Source organism: Daldinia decipiens, assembly GCF_022478715.1.
Source record: "Daldinia decipiens strain CBS 113046 unplaced genomic scaffold F4813scaffold_56, whole genome shotgun sequence".
Taxonomy (NCBI): domain Eukaryota; kingdom Fungi; phylum Ascomycota; class Sordariomycetes; order Xylariales; family Hypoxylaceae; genus Daldinia; species Daldinia decipiens.
Window position 1 is genome coordinate 20,567 of NW_026054599.1, and position 24,911 is coordinate 45,477.

Sequence of the window (24,911 nt, forward strand, 5' to 3'; positions counted from 1 at the left end):
TTTCAGTATGTAGGTGCTCTATTTTCGGGAAATAGATCTAGATGCATCTGCAGCCGAATCTGGTAGTTTGTAAGGTACAGTCTCGGATTTATACCGATCCGGTAAGCTGGAACCGTCCGACGAATTCGTGAGAGGCCACGGCACTGATACTTTTCAGGGTCCGCTATGACTCTCGGGATACTACATAACAATCAAATGTAAGAGCACGTCGCGCGCATTTATAATGATCTGTCTGTCACCTTCTTATTCTGCAAATTCGGTCTACGGGACTAACATATATATCAGGCGAATGTTTTTCCTTAGCGACGAAGAAGACAATACGCATTTGCCCATATCATCTCTTACCGTCAGTGTACGAAGTAGAGATCATCCCCAATCTCCTGGAGCAGCCCATGTTTCGCTGCTGATTCGAAAGAACAGGGGTAATCAACAGTCTCAGCATAATCGACGGCGGTGTGTCCAATACTCCAGTCAATTGATAAACGAACAATTCTTCTCAAGGTCCACGTCCGAATGATTTTGTTCTTTTATGCCTCATTTGATGATTCAAGTGTCATACAATTATGATTCGCAAGTGACTGGAGGCTGGGCAGATAGATACATTTCTCATCGTCTATATAAGTCAACGGACGAATCGACATTTGATAATCAATTGGTTACCGCTAAATATCTCGGATCACAAGAATTGGTACATATTTCAGTTTTAACCGCATGGCAACCCAAATATAAGTTGTAGCCCGTAGCCTACTTAATATCAACGGTTTATCGGACGACATCGCTTCCGACTCTAAACTCATTTTCCGACGACGTTTACCGATCATGGCCGCATTCAAGCTCTCGTCAAAGCAGAAGCTTTTTGCCATAATCGGCATTTCCTTTTGTTTTTTTATTGCGGAACTGGTCGGTATGCTATAGAGATAAATTTCTCCGGAACCTAGTCTCGGGCTAACCATGTCACAGTGGCCTTTTCTACCAAATCTTTGGCTCTTCTAGCGGATGCTTTCCATTACGTACGTCATATATCTGCTTATATGTCCAACGAAGCTATGCTCAAACTTATTCTACTAGATGAACGATCTTATCGGCTTCGTTGTTGCCCTAGCCGCTATCATCGTAAGTTCAACCAGCGCATATTAGAGTGCCTAGTTAAATTAAATCAGCTAACTCATACACCAGATCTCGGAACGCGCAGCCTCCCCTGACAACTTTTCATTTGGTTGGGCACGTGCCCAGCTACTTGGTGCTTTCTTCAACGGTGTCTTCCTGCTCGCCCTCGGTGTATCCATTTTCCTCCAATCGATTGAAAGGTTCATAAGCGTCGAACGTAAGTCATACCTCGCCCTAAAATACGGCTATGTGTTAACAACTCCGTGCAGATGTTCAGAATCCCGAGCTCGTACTTATCATGGGTTGTGTTGGGTTGGCACTAAACATCATCAGCGCGACATTATTGCATGAACATCACGGCCACGACCATGGGGGGCATGGTCATAGTCATGAACATGCTGAGAATCACGAACACGACCACGGCCACGACCACGACCACGGCCACGTTAATGTCGAGGCTGGCGGTCAGTCAAGAGAAAGTTCAGGCGACTATGATCAAGACGAGATTCCCCTAACCGTAAGTTGCTATCGGTTTGTTCGCCCTCGTCTCCCGTTGCTAAAGTAAACTCAGCCTATAAGTGCCCATGCCGAGCATCGGCATACCATCGTGAACCTTCAATCTTCAGGACGAGACCTCGGTATGATGGGAGTCTTATTCCATGTCATTGGTGACGCATGTAATAATGTCGGAGTTATCATCGCGGCACTCGTCATATGGCTTACGACACCCGAGGGCCGATTTTATGCTGACCCGGGCATAAGCATGGCCATCGCCATCATGATTTTGGTGACATCTATCCCACTTGTGAAGAACAGTGGTAAGATTCTCATGCAGAGCGCCCCGAAGGGCGTAAATATTGACGACGTCAAGCACGATCTGGAAAAGGCAAGTAATTCGAAAAAAATTATTCGTGATTCTAGGACACCAAGCTACTGAAAATTTCGCATAGACTAACATGACATGATGAGTACAGATCCCCGGCATCCAATCCGTTCACGAGCTACACATCTGGCGTCTCGATCAGAAGAAAGCCATCGCGACCGCCCATGTCGTGGTATCAAACAATGATATGACTGACTTTATGAGCCGCGCGCGGACTGTGGGCGAGTGTCTACACGCCTACGGCATCCATTCAGCGACCTTACAACCTGAGCTTGCAACCCCAACATCGACATTGTCCACCAATAATAGCAATAGTATCCGTGATAACATAAGCATTGCCGCGGAAGATTTCCCGGTCGCAACCGCTGGAACTGGTCCATCCTCAGGGGCATCGATTAGAAGGCGACGTCCCGAGATATCGGCCCCATGCCAGATAGCATGTGGGAACCTATGCGAAAACCTGACTTGTTGCAATACAGGTGCCATGCGGATCTAAGCGCTAACAGTATAATGGTGCTCAAGTTGCGCTATATTGTTTAGGTAGATATAGCTATGAGACGGCTATATACCACATAGACTTATAATTACCTAGCTAGCAATACTAAATTCGTACGATATTTATATAAAACTAAACTAAATGAGGCAATCACCTCTACGGCACTTGAACACTGTCTTCGAGCTTTATAACAGTGAAACAATCTACACATCAGTCTTTGGCCCCGAGAGCTTCGAGGACACGCGATTATTCTTCATTGGAATATCCGCAATAGTCAAGTCTTGTAGCTACCACCCCTTCGGCCACGATCCGAAGAAATGCCTGAACCTGTCACGAGGTGGAACCAAACAGTAGGAAAACAACTCTGTTGTTCCGCGAGGAGCTCTAATTTTTCTACGAGGATCTGTGTTTATACATTACATACTGAACGTGGCCTTTGTTCTAGATGTCTCATCTAGAATCCCGACAGAAACACTCTTGATACCGTTGCTTTTTACTAAAGCCTGAGGTGGAATACGAAGGTCCTGTATCTTTGCCACCATCTGCTAGTCTGAAACCCGAGCCCGTGGCCCCGGTTTGCGATATATACCTACGTACGCACTTTGAGGGTGTCGGTCCACGGAGTTCAGCCTCTAGGTCTAGCTTAAGTTGTGGTAGATCCCCCGCACCAGACAGGAAGCTATGTTCCCAACTTCGCCTCTGGATATTCGTGGTCGTGGGGTGGTAGCATGGGGTCAGGGGTCGGAAACGTGGGGGGTTCTTGCTGCTTCAAACTCCTCAATCCTTTCTTCTCGCATCTACCTAGGTACTTACATACGCATACATTAGTCTAGGGAGGAGATGGCCGGGAATCGTAAATCTGCATGCATAGGTATGCAGTAGGAAAAAGCAACTCTTGCATATCCGGACTACCATCCTACCTCATCAGGCATATGGATACATACGTATTACGTATACACAAGATCGTATTAGCAACAACCATGACTATGACGTTTTCAGCGTCCTTATTCTGGTCAAAAGCCTTCTTAGTCTCTTTTCCGACGTCGGCTTCGTTCTCACATGATTCCCTCCAGGCAGAGAGGCATATAATCTTATCAATCCATCCATCTACGCACAATGAAACAAGCCCGTTTGGTATGACAAAGATGTCGTGTGACAGTTTCTGCCCCCGTTATTCGTCACCACTAAATACGAGCCGACTGGTTGACAAGGAAATATTTCCGTCGACCTTCTCAAGTCGGGAAAGGACCCGAGCAACGGGGCCGTGATGAGACCCTTATTCTGTAAGTACACGCGACCTAAGTAACCACGCCTATTTCCAATTCCATCCCCTTCTTTCGAACCTTATCTCCTTTTAGTCTTTCAGCCTTGCCGTGGTAACATTCGCGGGTGCTACCTACCGGCCTGCTTGGTGCATGCAACTCCGCGGATGGTAGCCTACGAATGGCATACCCCTGTCTGCATGATCCTTCCCTGCCCAAACATGACATTACTTTTCGGAGCCAGAACCGAGCAATGTCTGTGCCTCGACGTAGATGATACATATGGTAATAACGAGATATCTAGCTAAAGTAGACGGGCGGGTCCGACCCGTGGATGATTCTTCTTTATCTTGTACAGCACGGGTAGGGTATTATTTTTTTTTCAACTTGCATGAGAACATCGTCCAATCACTATCAATAGATTAGGTACCTAACCTAATCTATATCATGAATACATTCATACTAAATCCCAATTCATTAGTGCTATATAAACTGCTCGGGGGCATCTGAAGCCCCAATATCAGAGATCTTATTGTATAGCGTTGCATGATGTTCATATTCGCACAATATTACTACATAATATAGGCGTCGTATAATTATATTCCCTATCGACCTTATCCACTACCCAAGATGCATATCAGCTTGCCGACATCCTGTCTCAGCCACTAGAGTTCCCGGATTATTTTGTGGTGATCGATTATAAACCTTGTCTAGTATTGTAGCTAGGCGAATCAATATGAGGGTTCTAAAAAGATCAATACGAAATGTTCAAGATATTTCTACTAACTAGGCGTAGTTACTACCAATAACAATGTACCTCCTTTCGTTTATTTAGTCAACAAAGCTCACTACTTAAACCATTCGTCCTAATATTTACTACGTGGGGCTACTATATATTTTTACTAGAAGTTGTAGGCAGTAAATCTTATTTTATCTACCAAAGTAGAAATGGTATGCGTAGAGTCGGAGGAGGACCCGTATTTCGGACCCGGGCACATTATATTGGACCCACCCGGCCGGTGGTGGACACCGGTCCAGCGGGAAGTCCCAAGACATCATGTATTTAACAATATGAAACAAAAAGCTCTGCTCTATTTACTTCTCATACTTGTAAGATATTTTGTACGCATAGTAACGGCGGAAATGATTTCGGCAATAGAATGTAAGAAAAATATTTGAAGGCTGACGTCAAATCTGGAAGCGGGGGTGCAGCTCTTTTTCGTCATGGCGGAGATTGATTCAAACCCTAGGTCTGTTCTGGTGATTCCGAAGCAAATAGTCAAATACAGTGAATAGATTATCCATATAACTAGCGGGGGGGGGGGAATGTATCATCTAGTAGATGTTGATGTATTTGGTACAAAGTAACCTTGTGAAATAACTACCTAGGTAGGTACTTAACCTATGAAGTCATTAATCTTGATCACTGGGTTTGATTTTATAATTCATCGTAGTATGATATCCGACATTGCTTCATCCCCATGTGCTGTAACATAGACATAGCGATGATCTTAATGTACCTGATAGCGGGGATAGCCTATTTCGATGGGAATGAGAAGTCACCAAGTTATTGCTATGGCCAAGTCGGAAATAATTAGGTTAGTTAGCCGAATACGTTTGTTGCTGGGCGGCGTTATTCCGCATAAACATATCCGATTGTTCCTGTCTGAAGGATTGGTAGAGTTTAGACCTTTAGCTCACTTAAAAGAAAATAGGCGAAATAAATAAATAAGATATAAAGATGATACGGTATAACGTAGTAAAAACCATCTCAATATGTCGCCAGGAAACTGCTATTCGCTGGGTCCGACCAATGACCTTGATAGGCAGAGACATGAAGTTGCAAATTCCTGCTCAGTTACATCGGTAAGTAACTAGATCGTACCTAGTATCTACCTATTAAGAAGTCACAAGCTGTGACATGCTAGTCCAATTTGACGATCTGCGGCGCAGTCAAGGGCACAGTTCAATCCATCGAGAAATCCCCGCTCCAGTATGAGAGGTCGAACCAAATAAACAAAAGAAATGTTTATTGGCGCCGCGTCGTGGGTATTCCGTGATTTCAGTATGACTCCGCATATCGTTATTACGCAAGCCTGGATATTGGGAGACTAGTTTAATACTAGGTTCGGTAGCACTGATCTCGCCCCAGATCTTCGGCTCAAATTACAGATCTAATTTGGAGGAGCAGATCACACCGGATGGTTGGAGTGTTTAGCAATATAAAGCTTGTATCATGCCATTGACGACTCCGTTGGTGATGGTGATGACAATGATGGTCTGGGGTAGCTTAGGTAGCCAGCAAGCGAGAGTAACCAAACAATGAAAATCTTGTTAGAGATGACATACAAGTATAGCTTGACCCAGTGACAAGGGTATCCCAAATGACTAACCTAGTAGGAACACGCGCTTGATGCAATACCTGCCTGGTCAAAGCGCTTCGGCAGTTAGCATAAGAGGAGCAACGTGAGGAAAAAAAAAACTTTTGCTTTCCACCTTCTCCATCGGATGATTATCTATAAAGTAGCGCATCTAAGCTGCAGTTTGCTAGAGCTTCTAGAACTAGTATTCGAAGCGCGGAGCCTATGATAACGTTCCTGGCATCCAATAAGACCAACGACTCACGAGGACATGAAGGCTACACCTCTAATCCATAATTTTTTTTCTTTTCCGAAGCGGAGCTCACTCAAATCGCGCAGCGCTATCCACTAGAATCTAGGGTGGTCGTTTGATCGCGGTGTAGCCGCGGTGTAAGTACAATGGATGTCAACCTTTCCCTTACGTAGACCTACGATATTAATAGCGCCGGTATGAGGTATATACCTAGGTACTGAACAGGAGTTGGTATCTCCTACAGAGTATGGCATATCACTTTAACGTCTAGATCCTCGTGAAAGGCCCTAAATAGCTAATAATAGTACTATATTTTGAAAGAATTGTAAGGATCTACTAATCGGATAGGATATATATGATAAATACGCAAAATAAGGCCATAAGCTATAAATATGAGAAAATAACAAATGTATCTATATTGAATGCATAATTGAATGGTGATGATTATGGCTATTTAATCAAAAGAATACGACGAATATTAGACTTTTATATGGCCTGTGACTTAAGATTACATAATAATACCCTTGTTCTTGGCGATGTGGCACCACACCAGTTCAGTACCTACGTATACGTATAGCTCTTAGATCCGTACCAGCCTCTGGTGGGGCTAATAAACCGTTATTTAACCGTTATTTCATCATTTAAATATGTAAACATTTAAAAATTAAAACTTAAGTAAACGTTAAATAAAAATTTATATTTATTAAAATTATTTTTAACGTTTTAAAGTAATTAAAATATTAAAAAATATTAATACATAAATTTATTAATATTTTTAAACGTTTAAGTCATTTTAAAACGTTATAACGTTTATAAAAAAAAGTTATAAAAAAGCCACGGGAGTAACGGTAAGCCACGGGGGCAACGGGAAGGTATAAATTAAATACGTATATTATATAAACATAAAGGTAAATGTTGGATTGATTATGTATTACGTAATAATATTGAATAAGACTTAGATGTCTTGGCCTTGGATCAAGCCTTATTAGACCTGATATCAAGGACTTTTAAATGATGAAACTGATGATGAAAAGGAATGACTTGTATTAAAAGTGGATGATGCTATTGATGGTCGTGTAACACTGACATAAAGGTATTTTATTGATGATAAGGTGCCCTTATTGTAGATAAGGGAGGAAGAGATAAAATATCTGACTTTATTAGATAAAAGGGTTAGGTATTTACTATTATTGGAATATAAAAATATGCTATATTTAATTAACCTTAAATAGATTCTTCCCTCTTTAAATATTTATTATATATTAATTTTAATATTATTGTTTATTATTATTTTATTTATTATTTTTATTATATATACGTATTTATTAATATTAATTAATATTATTAGATAGTAGTAATATAAATTAGTAAAGTTAAAAAAGTTATTATTACTTTAATTCGAAAATCTTTATTGTAATAATACAAGCGATATTAGCATTTTTTTTCATATTATTTTTATAGTTTATAATAGGCTATAACTTTACTTTTTTATATAATTTGTTTATATTTTTGGTAGATTATTACGATTTAAACCTTTTATTTACGAAATTATTATTATTTGTGTTATTAATCTTTTCTACTATATCCTAAAAAATATAAGTAAAAAGCTTAGTGCAAACGCAAACTTGCGTTATGTACGATCCTATTAAGTAAAAGAATATAAATAAGTTGTATGAGTTTTTAAGTTATTTTTTTGGTTGGATATTTATGTTTAATATAATGTTTGATTATATGGTAGTATGATGGGAAAAAATTAATTTTTAAATAGTTACGCCTAAATAAAAAGTAATATAGGTATTTTTTGTATTGGTAGATTTTAAAATTACTAATAATAAAGTATTATATATACGTTTAATCGAGGAAGTAATGGTTGAGTATTAGGAATAATTTAAAGGATTTATGGTAAATAATTTTAAGGTATTATCGAAATAATTACGATTAGTGTTGCGAAGTGTATTAATGTAGAGAGGTATTTATATGGGGAGATATAACGTTAATTATATAAAGGTATTTGTTAATTTTATATTATTGCGTAATTTATTTATATAAAATACTATTAAATTAAAGGTAATAAAGGTAAGGTGGTTTAACGTATTGGTATGGAGAGTTTTGGTTTATAAGATCGAAAAAAAATCGGTATATTTTGCTATATGCGCGTTTATATAGTTATAGGCGTTAATATAGTAATATTGGGCGATTTTTAACCTATAGACGCCGATGTATACGGTTATACCTATAGGGTAGGCTTTAATGTAGAGTATTACGTCTTAAGCCCCATCTCCTTTTAACCTATAATATATATTATTTATTTTATAGTTAAGATAAGTATTATCTTTTATTTTTAATTAATTATTGTCGATTTCTAATGTTTTGCCATTAATTTAATAGTTGGGACCTATTTCTTAATCCTTTAATCGATTATTGTTTTTAGTATATTTTTCTTTTTTTTTTTTTTATGTATTTAATCTTAGCTTGCTATTATAGGATATGTTAAGTTATTTATAATAATTAGCGTAATTTTAATAAGGTAATTAAAATAGTATTTGGGTATTATTTAATTCCTTTTTCCTTTCCTTATTAGCTTAATAAGGGTTATTTGTACCTTTTATAGGATAATAAGGGTATAATTTAGGGTATAATTTCGGATATGGAATTGGTTAGGTATAGTTTTTTTTTTTAATTGCGGAAAATATATTTAAACTTTTTAGATTGCTATTGGATGGTTTATATATGATGTTGGCGGTTCTACCAAATGTTGGATTAAATAAAAGAAATTAGTTTATTGGAAGTTACGGTTTTTTTTCCTAGATAGCTTTATTGCTTTTATAGGCATTTAACCTTTTTACTTAAGCTTTAATATTTGTTGGTAATTAATAAATTTAAATTTATTATGATATTTTCTTGGTACAAGTCTTTAATAAGATGTGCTTTTCGATAATTATAGGCTATTTTAAGAAGGTTTGGAATAATGAGAATAATTATATAGGGGAAGTATATGATATTTTTAAAAATAAGTTTCGATTTTTTTTAGACGTATACTATACGATAGGAATTTGATAGATATAATTTCATATTATATTTTCTATTATTTTTATTAGAAGAGTAATAATCTACTTTTTTTATAATATATTTAAACACTAATGTTTTGTAAATATGTATATAGCTATAAAACGATATTTTAATACAGAGTAGAATAAGATATAATATTATTAAAATTGGATAGTTATTATTTTTTATAATACGAAGGCTGAAGAGAAGAATAAGGGTAAGTTTGATATGGAGGTATTATAAATTATGTTTGATAAATTATTATTATATCAACGCGTTCTCAAATCCAACTTTAAAAAAAAATAGTAATTTATTGTAGTTGTATATAAAATATACCGCAGTATACCATAACTATAGTATATATTATTTATTTTATTGCATCATTTTAAAGAATTAGCCAATAAGTTCCGAACATTTATCGAAACGTTTAAAAATCTTAAAAAGGTATGTTAATTTATAATAAATATTAATAGTAAAAATAGTAACAATAATAAGTATAATATTGGTTAATATTATATTAATTGTAAATATTATTGTAATAATAAGGATAATAAATATAATATTTACCAAAAAACGTTAAAGTATTGGAAATGCTGCTACTAAATATATAAAAAAAAAAAATATTAATTAATTAAATATCTGGAAAAAAAACGCAAAAAAGTTAAAGCCTAATAGAAGGCCAAAAAAAACCAGGTAAAGGAAAATTATGCAACTTTTTTAGCCAGATATAAAGATATTAAAAATTTTAACGCAAAAAAATCCGAAAAGTTTATTGGAAAAGAAGAAAAATTAAAAAGTTAATATATAATTATAGTTTATTTTTTAAATAAATCTTTCCAATATTAATTTAATTTATAAATACCAAACCCCAAAAAATCTACTAATAAACCTAATACCAATACTATATTTATTTTTGACCAATACGTAAAAAACGTATTCTAAGGTATTATGCTGGACACGAAAATAACGTAAATGTTAACTATAGGTAAAAGTTAATATTAAGTCTTTACTAATAAAAACCTAAAATACTATAATAACCTGGATATTAGCTACGCCGGTAAAACCAATATATACTTTAAAAATAATTTACCCATTAAATTATTAGGGATTATAACAATTAATATCCTGTTTAACAAAATAAATTTCTATATAATAAAAATGGATATTCCATTTTTTTTTTCTATTAAAAATATAAACCGCTTAAAAATATACCTTAATAATATTATTAACTAATTAATTAATAAAAACGGCGTAATAGTTAAGGTTATACAAAAATGGGGATATTTATAGTTTTAGCTTAACAATATTATTTATTTTATGGAGGTAAAATTGCGTTGCTTATATATACGTTTTAACCACCCATCTATTAATAAATTCTATAATTTATTTAATAAGGTAGGATATAAAGTAAATACTAAAAACCTTAAAAAAATTAATAAATTTTACTATTATTATTAAGTTAAGGGTAAGATATTCTAATGTTTTAAATTTAGTTTTAAAGATCTTAATATAGATTTTAATTATAAAATAATTATTAATATTATATATTTAAACAAGAAATCGATTCTTTACATAATTAACGTAATAATAGGATTTTAAGCAACCTAATTTATAAAAAATATTTCTGCCAAAAAAACCTAGGAAATGTTTAAATAATGTTGGATTAATATATATTTAGGATTATTAAATATTTTTAGCCATAATATAGGTATTAATTTTGATAGCGTTAAATTTTATAATAAGATTTGCCTTATAGGAATTATTTATAATTAGGTATTTATTAAAGTATATTAGTTAATTGGTAAGGTAGAAAAGTATTATAGCCCGATTTGGAAAATATATAAGATCATCTCTAAAAAAATATAAAAATCAAAAAAAACTTACTTATAAATAGTAGTTAAGGCTATAAACGATATAATAAACCTAAACGATTTCATCTTTATTTTATTAATCTTTAACGCCTATCCAAAGATTAATATAGATTTTTTTTCTATATAATTGTAATTAAAAAAGGTTTAAGCAATATAAAAGGCTATAATCGAAATTAAAAAGGTTAAGGCGTAAAGAATTATTTATAACGCCATAAATATAAGAAATAGACCAAATATCCTAAAAACACTACCCATATTACTACCTATCGGCAGTAGCGTACTAATCTACCGTGAAAAAGGCAGATAGGAAGGACCATATAAGGTTATTGCCGTTACAGATAAAAATGTAACCATTACATTAAACGCGTTAGGAGGCATCTTAATTTTCCAAAATACATACGTTAAATTATATAAACAACCAAAAAGAAATCTTAAAATTTATTTACCATTACCGCCACCCTAATTTAATCCTAATAAATATAAGGTTATATCCGATAAGGATTTGGATATATTTATTATAAGTATAGTATATATTAGTATAAAAGAAAAGAACAACCATACCCTTACCTTAAAATTACAATTAAATAGAAAGATAATTGCGTTAGGAAGGCTATATAAAACTTTCGATATAAAGAAACTTAATGCCTTTTTTACGGACAGTATCTTATAACTTAAGATATATAATAAGGCACTCCATTAAAGTGTAATTATATTTAAATCTTATATAATCTATAAAGTTAAGGGGAAGAATACGCCAATACTATATGAAAAATTACGATTTATGGTATAAGATTACAGAAATCCCAAAAAAGATTTTATTATAATATATACTCTAATAATCTAACATATTAACCAACGCCTAATATTAACTTTAATACTTATATTACAATAACAAAACATAAAAATAATAATCTAAAATATTACCATGGCATATATATAATTTAAAACCCTTATATAAAGGATAATATACATATATTTACCCTTAAAATTAAAAAATAAATATTTTAAAAGAATACTATTATAAATAATTAAACTTCTATACAGATTTGCAGAATTAAATATATATTAATTTAAAACTTATTTTAAATATTATTAAAAAAAATTAAGTATAATCTTATTAATATTTAATTTATATTTATTAATTGTAAAACTAAATTAATTATTTGGAATTATAGGTTTATAAATAGATAATATATTGAATATTGGCATAATAGAATTTCTAGCCAAAAAAGATAAGATTTTTATAAGGGTAGATATCAAAACAAAACCTTAAAAGGTTCTAAAACTAGATATAATCGAAAATTTTAACAAATCATAAATTGTAATTTATAAAAAGATAATTTCTACTATTTAAAAGGGATAAGTAAAAAGGCTAGAAGAATTGGACCTAAAGATACTTGATATAATTAAAAGATTTATAAAATAACGTATAAAAGATACTTACATTACGTCTATTTACCAGCCCAAAATAGCCTTCAACTACTCCACAATAACGTAATATATAAAACCTAGGCCAAAAGAAGCTAAAGCCTTTAACGTAAGGATTAAATGGCAAATAGATTATAAAGATCAAAACTTTAAATATATAAAATTAGATTTTTAAGACCTACACCTATACGTCTTCATAAATAACTTATTTACCAATAACAAAGATATAAATTCTTAAATTAACTATATCGTAATATTCAATAACAAAAGACCCATAGATTATAACAATAAAATATAACTTACCAGTAATATTATCCATTAATCATCTACTAAATATAAACGTGTTATACGCAACATACTCGCTAATAAAATCTATAGAATAGTATAAGGCTTCAATATAGGCTACGTTATCTATAATATTATTAACACCATCCTAAACCGACTAAACCTCCCAATAATCCTTTTTATCTTATATACAAACTTTTTCTTACTATATTAATACCTTATTTAAATAAATAATACCAATAAAAAGAAATTAATAATCAATCTTATAGCCTTAAAATAATTATACAAAAATAAAGAAATTAATAATATTTAATAAATATATAACAATTATAATCCAACAAATATAATAATAAAAACGTTTCTAAATAAAACTATAAAAACATTAATAAAAAACAACCAAATTAATTTACGTTTAAAAAAATAAATAAAACATAAAAAAATTAAAAACAATATTAAACCAACGCAATAATAAATTATTAAAGCCAATTACCAATACTAACCTAGACATAAATTATTACAAGAAATAAAAAAAGATATACTAAGAATAAAATAACATAATATATACTAACGCAACCCCACTTATAAAATAACTCCTAATTTAAACCATTACAATTTTATCCTTTAACCGTTATAAATATGTACAATCACAAATACATAAAACCACAAATACGTAATAACATATATCCAAACCAACACAAATATACATCAACACAAATCTTAAGGTTTCATTTATTTAAATTATATTTCGCAATTAATTAATTACAAAAAAAAAATAAAATAAATAATAGTTATATAATACTAATATAAAAATACTTTACTAATAATAAAATGCCTTTATCGTAAATAAAAGAAGAAAAAATAAAATACCCGATTTTATTAAATAAAAAGGTCAGGTATCCACTATTATTAGAATATAAAAACATACTATACCTAACTAGCCTCAAATAGATTCTTCCCTCCTTAAACACTCATTATATACCAATCTCAACACTATTATTTATTATTACCTTATTTATTGCTTTTACCATACATACGTACCTACCAACAGCTATATAAAATGGGTGTGTGCAACCATAAATGGTACTTATACTAAGAATATAATCACATGATCAGGATCAAGGTCACCTGATACACCAGCACCAGTTCAATATGAAAGGGAATGCAAATAACGATCGTGTTTTAATTGGTTGTTTTAAGGTAAGAGAAGAGGGGTTCCCCCGAGTGGGGAAAGATATTTATTATATAAATACGTGGGCTGTGCGTGGGCGGTGTGTGTGGGCATAACCTTGGTCATGTGACGAGGTCACGTGACCGTTATCCCAACAGTAAATAAGTAAATAAGTAAGTAATTAATTAATAATTACGAATATATATTAGTTAAAAATTAATTATAATTATTTAAAAAATTAATTAAAATATTAATTAATTAAAAAAATAAAAAGTTAAAAAAAAATTAAAAAAAAAGCTTTTTATATAAATTTATATATTTATATACTTATATTACTTAAAGTATTATTTATATAACCTCGAATATTTATTAAATTTTATTTTTTAAAGCTTTTAAAATTAACGGGAGCGACGGGAGTAAATATAAACTGTTGGGATAACGGTCACGTGACCTCGTTACATGACCAAGGTTATGCCCACACACACCGCCCACGCACAGCCCACGTATTTATATAATAAATATCTTTCCCCACTCGAGGGAACCTTTTTTTTCTTACCTTAAAACAACCAATCAAAACACGATCGTTATTTACATTCCCTTTTATATTATTACGTAATACATAATTAATTTAACATAAACGCTTAAATATTTAAAAGTATATTTGTTGGTAGGTACGTACGTAAATAGGAATAACAATAATAACGATAAAGCAATAGCAAGTAAATCAATGGTATTAAAACTGGTATATTAAGATGTTTAAAGAGGGAAGAATCTATCTGAGGCTAGCTAGGTATAGCATATTCTTATATTCCAATAATAGTGGATACCCGACCCCTTTATCCAGTAAAGTCGGGTATCTTATCTCTTCCTCCCTTATCTACGATAAAGGCACCTTATCATCAGTAAGGTGCCTTTATGTCAGTGTCACACGACCATCAATATTAAATATTTTAAAACGTTAAATATTATTTAATATTAAAATAATGGTAAACGTTAATAATTACTAACATTTTTTATCTTTAAATATTTAAATAAAATAACGGTATAAATACGCATAAATTTTATTAAACTGTTTTCTCGCACCACCGGAGTCTGGTACGGATATGTAATATGTACTTAGAAGTTTTGTCAGATTATCCACTTGACCAAAAGGTAACTTGTAATGTCATAAAATGTCATTACTTATTATATGCGACAAGTTTTGATTAAGTAACTACAAACTTCCAACCCATCGCTTGCCCTTAAAGCCGCAATGTGAAGAAACAGGTAGTAATAGGAACTTTGTTCGTATAGTCGAGGTGACCCGAGTGCCAAGGCGAGGTAAGATGAGATCGGGAGACGTGTTCGATAAACATGATTGGACAACCCAAGTAGCCAAGAATCAAGATGAACATTTGCCGGCGGTAAATTATGACTTTGATTCATACATACATTGCGTTGCGTTACGGTACTTATCTTACGTCGGCTAGAATGAGTATCTCGATAACATGGAGCCGAACCCTATGGCATCGGAATTTGTGCATGCTAAATCGTATGCTGATTACTAGTCAATAGCGTAACCTTTTTCCTCCCATCTCTTTTTTGTCGTCGCCCTAGAGATCTAGCCCTATGGCTAGCTGGTTTTTATTACGTTATTAGATGGAAATAGAAATATATTGAGAGTTGCGTCGGATACGACACCACGGTTTGGGTTCGGACTTCTTAGCAAGCTGAGCCTCATCTCGGACTGCCTGGACCATGCTTGTCTGTAGCACATGTACGACAGCCGCGTCAGCGGCGGGTGTTGCTTCAATGCAATACATATATCCTGTCTTGGGGTTGGTATGGTGTGGCATAGAGAAATGCTCATGATCGGCCGATAGCTCCTATTTGGCCCTGCCTTGCTTCCCTTGCTATCTTCTGAATCCTGAGATCAGGGTTCTCACCGCCGGTACTTCGAATTAGTCGATTTAGAGATGGGAGAGCGATGGACAGACGCACAGCTGAGTCAACTTCTACGGGAAGGTAGCTTATACTAGTGACAGACAGGTAGGTGGTGTTCTAAACCCTCCAGAACCACAGAAGCATAACAAAATGCCAATGGTATGTCATACGTATACTAGCGAATAACGATGGTTCAACAGAGATTAAACCAAGGTGTCCCCGGAAATGATACATCCGATCGAGGCAATATCAATGGAGCATCATGTACGTAGTAAAACTTGTATGCGAGGGGCTACCTGAGTCGAGACTGAGGGGTCTTAAACAATGGGAAAAAAGGTAGTAACGAGCGCACATATATCATCATATGCGCGGTACATACAGGAGACCTACAGGAGGTGATGGTAAGGATGTCGAAAGAAACAAGAATGAAGTCGCGTGTGCTCTTCCCGAAACAGAGATGAGCTGTGACCGCCTTTCCCGGAATCCCTATTGCTACCTAGAAATGGAAATGAATACTATGTTGCTGGAACGCTGTTGGATCATGATAAACGATAAAATTGAAGCCCGGTCTGCTGCAAGCCACCGATGAAGCCCAATGACAAGACATAAAAGTTGGAACAGCGTTGGTGCCTTACGCACCGTATGGAATATTTTATACTGTATTCAATCTATTTTGCATAGTTACACGGATCTATCTAACCTATGTACCTAGGTACCTACCTAACATTACCTACCTACAGGTACCTAGGTAGCACACATCCATACGACCTGATATATAAGGTACCTTACCTAAAGTAAACTGTCCGTACGAATGATCGACAGTCAAGTTAAGAGATGTGGATATATCGCAAGTATGTGTCTACCTATATTTATCAGCTTCTTATCTTTAACGTAGTTTATATGTGTGCCTTTTCTGCGGATGGGTCTTTTCCTCTTTGCTCTCTACATACTGATGTTAATTCGGGACGTATGTAGAGCTGACATAGAACATAAGACCCTCGGTACCTACTGTACGACAAGCCGAACGTTGAACCATGTAAGTGACAAAACTAAGAAGAGCTAAGAAAAGAATCTAATGCAGCACTTGCATGCGTATCCGCCTATTTGTGGGCAATGGCCTATTCTATGTATGCTCAAGAATGGTCCACCGGCCGCTGTTCTTTAGGGCTAGGGCGCTACAAGATGTACCTAGCCTACATCAGGTAGGCGGGTTGGCAGGTCAGACTAGCGTCCGCTGCAGCCGTGCAACAACAGAACAGTTAAAGCTAATTGATTACCAACCCAATCGCAAATACCTAGGTCATCCATCTCTCTTATTCACCGCCAGATCGCATCGAATCCTTTGGACCGACGCCGGAACCAACTGTCTGGGAAGAAACACATCTGCAATCACATCTGCAGTCTTCTCCCACCCTGGTTTCCAGTTTCGGGTTTGTCTGCGTTTGTGTTATGCCTGGAGTACCTGGAGTACCTGGAGTTTGTCTGGGGGTGGTTAACTACATAGGTCTGTCACAATATATTTAGATCTTCCATGCGATTTGAAATATCTAGGTACAAAGAAACTTTGAAGCCTCAACACTTGTATTAGGACCCTGCCTAGAAATTCGGCTAGAACAACTACCTAGATGGAGACTGGAAGCATCTAAACCCCCATAAGTAGTGTATGTATACTATGGTAATTGTGTACGTTGTTTCGCTCTTAAAAGAAGAATTGAGAAAGTCGAGTAGATGTTCATCCAAGCATAGGTTCGTTCCTCTTAGCATTTGGTCGTACTTTGTTTGTATTGGTAAGGGTACTGGTGAGATTGGACGTCATAATCGGCAATGTTATGTCCATAGGTATGCTTCTTTCCTAGGATGCATGTACCTACCTATGTACCTACCTATATACCTACATACATGTAGGTACCTACCTTATTCTTTTTCTTTTCTTCATGTCTTCTTCGTTCACGCTAGGTACACTGTTGGAAGTATCGAATAGCCGGGGCACCCTTAACATTGAAGAAGTAGCGTATAGTTATAGGTACCTAAGGTAGCTTGAACTTACATAAGAGGGAAGGCGGTCACCCACTTACCGTACCTATTACATACATATACCTATACATAGGTAGGTACATATGCACCTAACCTACCTAAGGTAAGCTTCGAGAGAGGGACGATTTTAGCAACTCTTATATCGTACCTTACGCATTACTCGTGAAAGACGCTTCCTTTCTCTTACTCACAATTCGCATCCTTTTACCAATTACGCGTAAATTTTCTAAGATTCATTTTACATTATCCTCGAATTTTACATGTACCTACTTAAATTTGTTTGGGAAAAAGGTTCATTGAGCACCTAACAACGTGTCCTTGAAATCGACTCGACTCTGGGCCCCTGTCCGTCGTATCCATTCATCTCCGATTACGCACATTATCACGTCGCTATCAAGCTTTCACGCTCTCATGCTCTCACAAATCTTCAACTAAACGCGTGCGACTTGTACTTGGTTTGTCACTCCACGGCCTCGTGGCCTACGACGTTCCTTTGGATTGGATACCGTTGCCTTGTTCATCTTCAGCTTTCAGCTCCTAGTTTGCCGTGGATTCGATTTCTTGTTTACCACTATAACTACATCATCTGACTCTCACCATTGTGTTATCCTACATCACCTAGAGACAACTTCGTTTCGCTTAGTTCAATGTCTTTCTACGCCATGGTCAACACCGCGGAGGGCCCTCGCCACTGGATGGGTACCTGTTAAGACATCGGTAGTTTCTACGACTCTACCTGCGTTGTTGATTACCTTGGTTAGGTATATACCTGGCATTTTGGGCCTTGAAAGTACCCGGAACCACAATGTTGGGCAAGCTGTTTAATCTAACGTCGGGAACGACTGGAGGTACGAATTCTCAAGAAGATTCTTCTCCGACCAAACTGTCGCCCGAATCGATACAGGAAGATGTTCACACGCGGAGTCTCTTGTTCCCGGATACGCAGGCTCTCTACTATCGTCAGGACCAGGTGTTTCCATTGTCGTCCACGTCCGGTGTTCAACCCGGGGCTTCCGCAAGCCCCTTCGACTATGATGGCGATATTGATATCGACGTGCGCGATGTTCGCATCATAATTATGCAAGATGCTTTAGGCTCTGCTAGTCCTTCATTATTGTTTGACAGCAACCACACTCCATCGCCCAGTTCATCAGTTGATCACCCACAGCCACCGAGTGCAGCTTCATCCTCTCAGTCGCTTATGCAGGATCTTCGACGTGCTCCTACATCGCCGCGGAAGAGTAGCCTTGGGCAGACCTCGAGGCCACTAGTTATCCAGCCTGGCAGTCCTCAACCCCGGCAAGGTGCATTTGATCGACGCGGATCCGCCCAGTCCCGCGCCTATAGTGCTGTGGAAACTGAGTCCCAGAAAGCTGCTAGGGAATATCGCGAAGAGTTGGCCAGCTTCTCCAGCTGTATCTTTGCTAATTCTGAAGTAATGTCTTATAAGGGGACATCGACAAAGGTTCACATCATTCCAAGCGAGACGCGACCATCTGCCGTCTCTAGTTCATACGTAGGAGATGGCCGAGGATCGATGGGGAGATCTAGTATGAGATCAAGTAGGTTAGCACAATCTTTCACATCAGAGTCGGCAAATGCACATTTCCAAGCGTTTTCCGCGCCTCCCCGGCAGCAGGACCGCAGCAAGATTCTAGTGACCCGCCTGTTTCCAGTCAACCTACCAAATGACGACCTTGATTCGCCTACCCAGGCCACGACGTCCCATAGCCGCTTTTCCGAGGATAGCGGAGGATTCCCGTTTCCTTGTTCCCCGGACGACTCTAAGCCTAACAAGAAAAAGTCGAAGCCCATACAGAAGAGGACGCCGATGTATGCCGTCGCTTTAGTCCTTCAACTTCCTTCAAATCCACCTAACGCCGTACCAGCAACTGCGCCGAAGCCCGTTTTTCGAGGGCCAAGCTCTTATAATGAACAAGACTTTTTCCCTTCCTCTTTCGGATCCGCGCGCCGATCTGGGTGGACGATGATCGGTTCCGGTTTTGGCTCGGAATCATTTGAGTCGACATATAGTAATGAGGTCGAGGATCGCATGGATGCGATAACTCAGCACTGGGACATCATTATGAGGACCCTTACCCATCTGCAATCCATAGTCGCCACGACATTGATCCCGATGCTGAAACAGGCGGATATGTCGGCTCCAGATCCGTATCCCTCGAATGTATCTGCTCAGATCGCTCGAACATCTTCAGTGAAGAGTCGAAGAGACTCGGATGCATCTCAAATGAAGCCGTCTAAGACAAACGCAAAGCTTGTAACACTACCTCCAAATTGTCTGGCGCAAGATGCACGCATTGGCCAAGAAATTGACGATGCTAAGATACGAATTGTGTCTGGTCTTCGAGCTACCAGAGTTATAACAGGGCAGGGTCGTTGGGGACCATGGAGGGAGGAGGCAAGATGGGTTGCAAAGTGGGCTGGGACTAGGGAGCAAGGATTTTTCTTTTTTAATCTGTTGACGGCATTTCTTTCGACACATACTGAGTGGCTCCAAGCGTTAAGTCCAGTTTGGTACCGGAGGCGACGTTATCAACAACAAAAAGTAAAAAACGAAGAGGATACCTCCTTACCATCTCGCACGATTATAATCGCCAAGGACAAAATGGCTGCTAGGAGGTTAATATTCTTACTCTCCGCCTTCCTGCCTGCTAACCAGCAGCTGCCCACAGTCCGCGCCCAGCGCCCAGCAACCTCCGCGTCAGTTGCAGCCTTTGGCCACTCGCCACCATCGTACATAGTACCGATCAATAAGGAAGAGTCTCTACGCCGAAAAATCAATCGGCGCCAAGGGCAGAGAGGTGCCTCTCATACACGAAGTTTTAGTATACAGTCGCAAGCTACAACGAGGTCTGTAACTGGTATCCCTGCGCAGCTCGCGCATCTCAGCATGGAGCTCTCTAACCAAGAACGTCGATCGTCGGATTTCATCAAGCCAGCGAATCTACCTATTATTGGAAACGATCTCAACACGCGAAAGAGCAGCGCCGCGACGGCCAATACAATCGTCCCGGACTCGGCTATTCCACACTTCTCTACGGTGCACCGGAGTAGTACCAGCCGCGGCACCCGACCAAACAGTGGTGGCAGTTTTGCCGCGGATGATTTAAAACGATCACTCAAGAGGGGTGATAGTACTGGCCACGCCAGCCGTGCGAGTACTGACTCTCGTCAAGGTTCCCGATGGGGAAGTGTGATCAGCGGCTTGTGGAGTACAAGACGACGAGACTCAACTGCTACTACCTCGCAGACATCGGACATTCTCGGCCATCCCGATAGTCCACTCGCATCACCTACTCGAGCAACGGTTAGTGGAAGGGACAAGCTTTCGGAAATGGTTCGAGAAGCTCAGCTGCTCGATACGCCTACTAAGCAACAGGCAGAGGGTGAACTTACCCCACTTCAAGAACCAGATACCCCTCGAAGATTGGAAAGTAAGCAGCTCGAGTCTCAGTCGAGAACCCCGGATCCCTTAGGTGCATACGAATCTCCCGTGAAGACGTCGATTAATAACGACGACGGAGTAATCGATGTAGACGTACAATTCCCAGACTACCTTACATCGTTTGAGACCGCCGTCAGTTCGCCGTCTAGTAGTGGCTACCTCTCAACTCCTGGCCTAGGTAGTGGGCTCGAGGGCTTCGAACAGTTCTCTAGACTGGCCATTGATGGTGATGCTCCCTTGAATGTTGCCGGGTGGTTAAAACGCTTTCACCCGGATTTCACGCTACAGGCAATCCCACCTCAGGGAGACCTCCTAGATGAAGTTCGAGAATCTCTAGCCGCGGAACCAACCCCTATAGCTCATCTTAATTCGATCCCTGCAGAGTGGCCTGCAGAACACTGGGTTGACGTAAGCAGCGCTATTATTGCTGATACAACCAACTTTACTATTAAACGGCTCCGCTATCGGCGTTTAGTCAAGCCCAAAATATTGCTTGACCGCAACACGGCCAGTTACCTGTCGCCATATGGTTCTTCTTTGATAACACCAGCGCTCTCGCCTTACGAACAGCCTATTAAGGATAAAATAGAAGAAGAGGAGCTGTTTACCTTCGATGAAGCGCTCATTGACGCCGTAGAGAGAGTCATCGCCCACAGTAGTGATGTGAGTAAGGGAGGTTCGGCTACATCTTCACGATCAGCGAGCAGACGGAGAGAGAGAAGGGATAGTGAAGTTTCTCGAACGACAGAGCAAGAGGTCCCGACGTATCAACTTGACTTCCAGGAAGTACCACGCGCGGAATGTAAAATGGTTGTCTTATCTGCGTTGTCCGGAGTTGTACAGGACGTGGTAGACCAACGGGAGAGAGAAAGCCAAAAAACGAACCCAACTATTCCTTACCAAATAACCCGCGAAAGGGAGAGCATATTACGAGCCGCGGTTAGGACATGGCTCGAGAATGTGGAACTCACTGATGGATAACTTTCCAAATTCTGAATCTACAACTTCTCCAAAAGGACATTTTCGTTTCTGGTGTCTAGAGAAGGGAAATTTTCATTTAATGATAATGACTAACGACTTGATTTTTATCGCGTTTTGCGCTTGAGTTGCCTCGAGGGCACAGAACAGAGCGTGGCGTCACGACGGGGGAATATACGAGCATGTACCACTACCAACACCGGTCTCATTTCCAGGGGAGGGAAGATTGGAAAGACGCATTTTTCGTCAAAAGATACCCCAATAAGTATGCATGCATAATTACACATTTTATTTCCATTATTGCATTTCCCCCCCTTCGAGTTCCAGCATTTCACGTTCGGTTCAGAGGGTGTGTCAACGCCAGGGGGGAAGTCTAACGGAATGGTTTGATGGATGAAAATTCCATGCACGTTTCAGCATTTCAGTGCGAGTGTGTGTCTTTTTAGCAAAGGTGTGATTTTTATAACTCGACACTTCAGTGTTTGGTGCTGGGATGCGAAATGATACGATACCATGCAATGATGGTAGCATTGTTGTTTATAAATGCTATGTGATATAATGTATATCCTACGCTATGATGGTTTCCTTCAACCATCATATCTTAGGCAGTGTTATTTGTGATAAATTACCACGAGGTAATTAGTAATCTTGAGAGCTGAGAGGTTTGCAATAGCTAGCAGGGCTTACGAATTCCGTGACAGATTTTATGAACCCCAATTTGTGAAATCGGAATAAGAAAAATCTATTAAGAAACTGGCCTAGATTTTGCTTCACCTTTATTCTATTTTCTACTGACGGGTATATGGACAACCAACTACTCAACCCCCTTTTCTCCCGGTCGTTTTACCTTCTTAGACCTCACGAATCCCGCAAATATAATATAGCCCCTTTAAAGAAATCTGTATTTTCCCCGTCTCTTTTACTCGTGTTCAACCACGATCATCACCACTTACTCACCACGGCCTTAATGCTTTCCAGTAAGACTGCTACTTCCACTACCTTGGCCTTTTCACCCTTAGCCGATAGTCCCGGGTGAGGATCCCGTTGTAGAGTCCATAAGTTAGTTACGCCCAGACTAGCCAGATACTCAAGTGCGCGACTGTAGTTAGTGCCTACCTGCGCGATGCCGTGGCTGTCATCTGAGAGCGTGAACCGCCCCCCTAATCGCAGCCACTCCTCGGCGATCGGTCGTGCCGGATACGGCTCTATAAGCCCTTTGCGTAACGCACTACTGTTGCACTCCAACCACCCGCCGTACTCGGCTACAACCCGCAGGTTACGGCACACTCGGTCCCAGACTCCCGGCCAAGAAGTCCGCATGTCACGCCCCGGCTCCGAGGATAGAAGCCTTACAAGGTCGAAGTGGCCGACGATGCGCGGGTGGAGAGCTATGAGCATAGCGTGCTGCTGGTCATAATATCGCTCCGCGGCCAGCTCCTCAGAGCCCCCGGCAGAGGCGATGGCCCGCGCATAATACGAGGCATCGTAGTCGATAGGAATCCCGTCGATGTGGTGCAGGCTGCCGATGAAGTAATCGATGCCAGGGTGAGTAGCGAGCTGCGTCACAATGGACGCGTAGGCGGGCCGCGGCCACTCGCCCTCGAAACCGATCAATATGTGGATTTGAGAAGCGTACTTGACTTGCAAGCGTTGGGCCTCTAAGAGGTATGCCTCGTGCCGCGGGAAGAGCTCTGCGAGGGAGCCTTCTGGGTTGTCGAGCTGGAGGTGTTAGTTGTATATCTATATTTACACAGATAAAAGATGGGCAGTGAGATAACTTACTTCCTCGGGATATAAATCCTCAGGGGCGGTCCGCGGCATGTGCTCTGTGAGCCCGAGGGTGGTGTAACCAAGACCGATGGCGTGCTTCACGATGTCTTCAAGTTGGTCTTTTGCGTGGCCAGGGCAGAACTGGCCCGAGTGGGAATGCATCGTGAAGGCCATAATTCCTTGGTGATATGATTTCGATAGTGATTGATGCTACTCAGCAGGATGGAGTATTAACTGTGGTAATAAGAAATAAGGCTGATTATTGGGATTTGGGCAGCACTTATTTCTGTCTGGAAATTGGGTGCGAAGGATTGATTTATAAAACAAATCCAATGATCTAACAACTTAACGCTACATCTATCTGTTGGAGAATCGTAATATCAGGTCTTAGTTATATGGAAATTCCGGTAACACGTTTGAATAACATTTTAAATTGAAATAAAACGATGTGAATGTTGAGATACTAAAAATCGATTGCATTAATTCGCAAATACAGTGAGGTACATACTTCCAGCAGAGGTACCTAACCTAACTTACCTACTACATATGTACCTCATAAGTACCTATTAAATGTACTTT

At 38.3% G+C, this 24,911-nt stretch overlaps 3 protein-coding genes across 3 annotated transcripts; 2 read left to right on the forward strand and 1 right to left on the reverse strand.

Annotated features, from left to right (window-relative positions):
* Window positions 1-248: 248 nt before the first annotated feature.
* Window positions 249-2,812, forward strand: F4813DRAFT_376336 (putative cation diffusion facilitator family metal ion transporter). The gene is made up of 7 exons (XM_049245107.1): window positions 249-904; window positions 961-1,010; window positions 1,069-1,113; window positions 1,177-1,324; window positions 1,377-1,624; window positions 1,679-1,993; window positions 2,082-2,812. Exons 1-7 carry the CDS (start codon window positions 820-822, stop codon window positions 2,484-2,486), a joined length of 1,296 nt encoding a protein of 431 aa, XP_049094885.1. The 5' UTR covers window positions 249-819; the 3' UTR covers window positions 2,487-2,812.
* A 15,388-nt stretch (window positions 2,813-18,200) lies between these two features.
* On the forward strand, window positions 18,201-23,279 carry F4813DRAFT_376345 (folliculin-interacting protein N-terminus-domain-containing protein). Its single transcript, XM_049245108.1, has one exon. It carries the CDS (start codon window positions 18,924-18,926, stop codon window positions 22,563-22,565), a length of 3,642 nt encoding a protein of 1,213 aa, XP_049094886.1. The 5' UTR covers window positions 18,201-18,923; the 3' UTR covers window positions 22,566-23,279.
* Window positions 23,280-24,758, reverse strand: F4813DRAFT_376346 (histidinol-phosphatase). Its single transcript, XM_049245109.1, has 2 exons — window positions 24,345-24,758; window positions 23,280-24,281 (listed from the first exon to the last, which is right to left on the reverse strand). The coding sequence occupies exons 1-2, from the start codon at window positions 24,504-24,506 to the stop codon at window positions 23,505-23,507; spliced, it is 939 nt and encodes a 312-aa protein (XP_049094887.1). The 5' UTR covers window positions 24,507-24,758; the 3' UTR covers window positions 23,280-23,504.
* Window positions 24,759-24,911: the final 153 nt, after the last annotated feature.

What these genes read in the sequence shown, in the direction of transcription:
- F4813DRAFT_376336 (XM_049245107.1), top strand. Translation starts at nt 820, where the DNA reads ATGGCCGCATTCAAGCTCTCGTCAAAGCAGAAGCTTTTTGCCATAATC. An exon ending in TTTTATTGCGGAACTGGTCG is followed by an intron (nt 905 to 960) that starts GTATGCTATAGA and finishes ACCATGTCACAG; the next exon opens with TGGCCTTTTCTACCAAATCT. An exon ending in AAGACGAGATTCCCCTAACC is followed by an intron (nt 1,625 to 1,678) that starts GTAAGTTGCTAT and finishes AAGTAAACTCAG; the next exon opens with CCTATAAGTGCCCATGCCGA.
- F4813DRAFT_376345 (XM_049245108.1), top strand. Translation starts at nt 18,924, where the DNA reads ATGTTGGGCAAGCTGTTTAATCTAACGTCGGGAACGACTGGAGGTACG.
- F4813DRAFT_376346 (XM_049245109.1), bottom strand. Translation starts at nt 24,506, where the DNA reads ATGGCCTTCACGATGCATTCCCACTCGGGCCAGTTCTGCCCTGGCCAC. An exon ending in AGGATTTATATCCCGAGGAA is followed by an intron (nt 24,282 to 24,344) that starts GTAAGTTATCTC and finishes TAACACCTCCAG; the next exon opens with CTCGACAACCCAGAAGGCTC.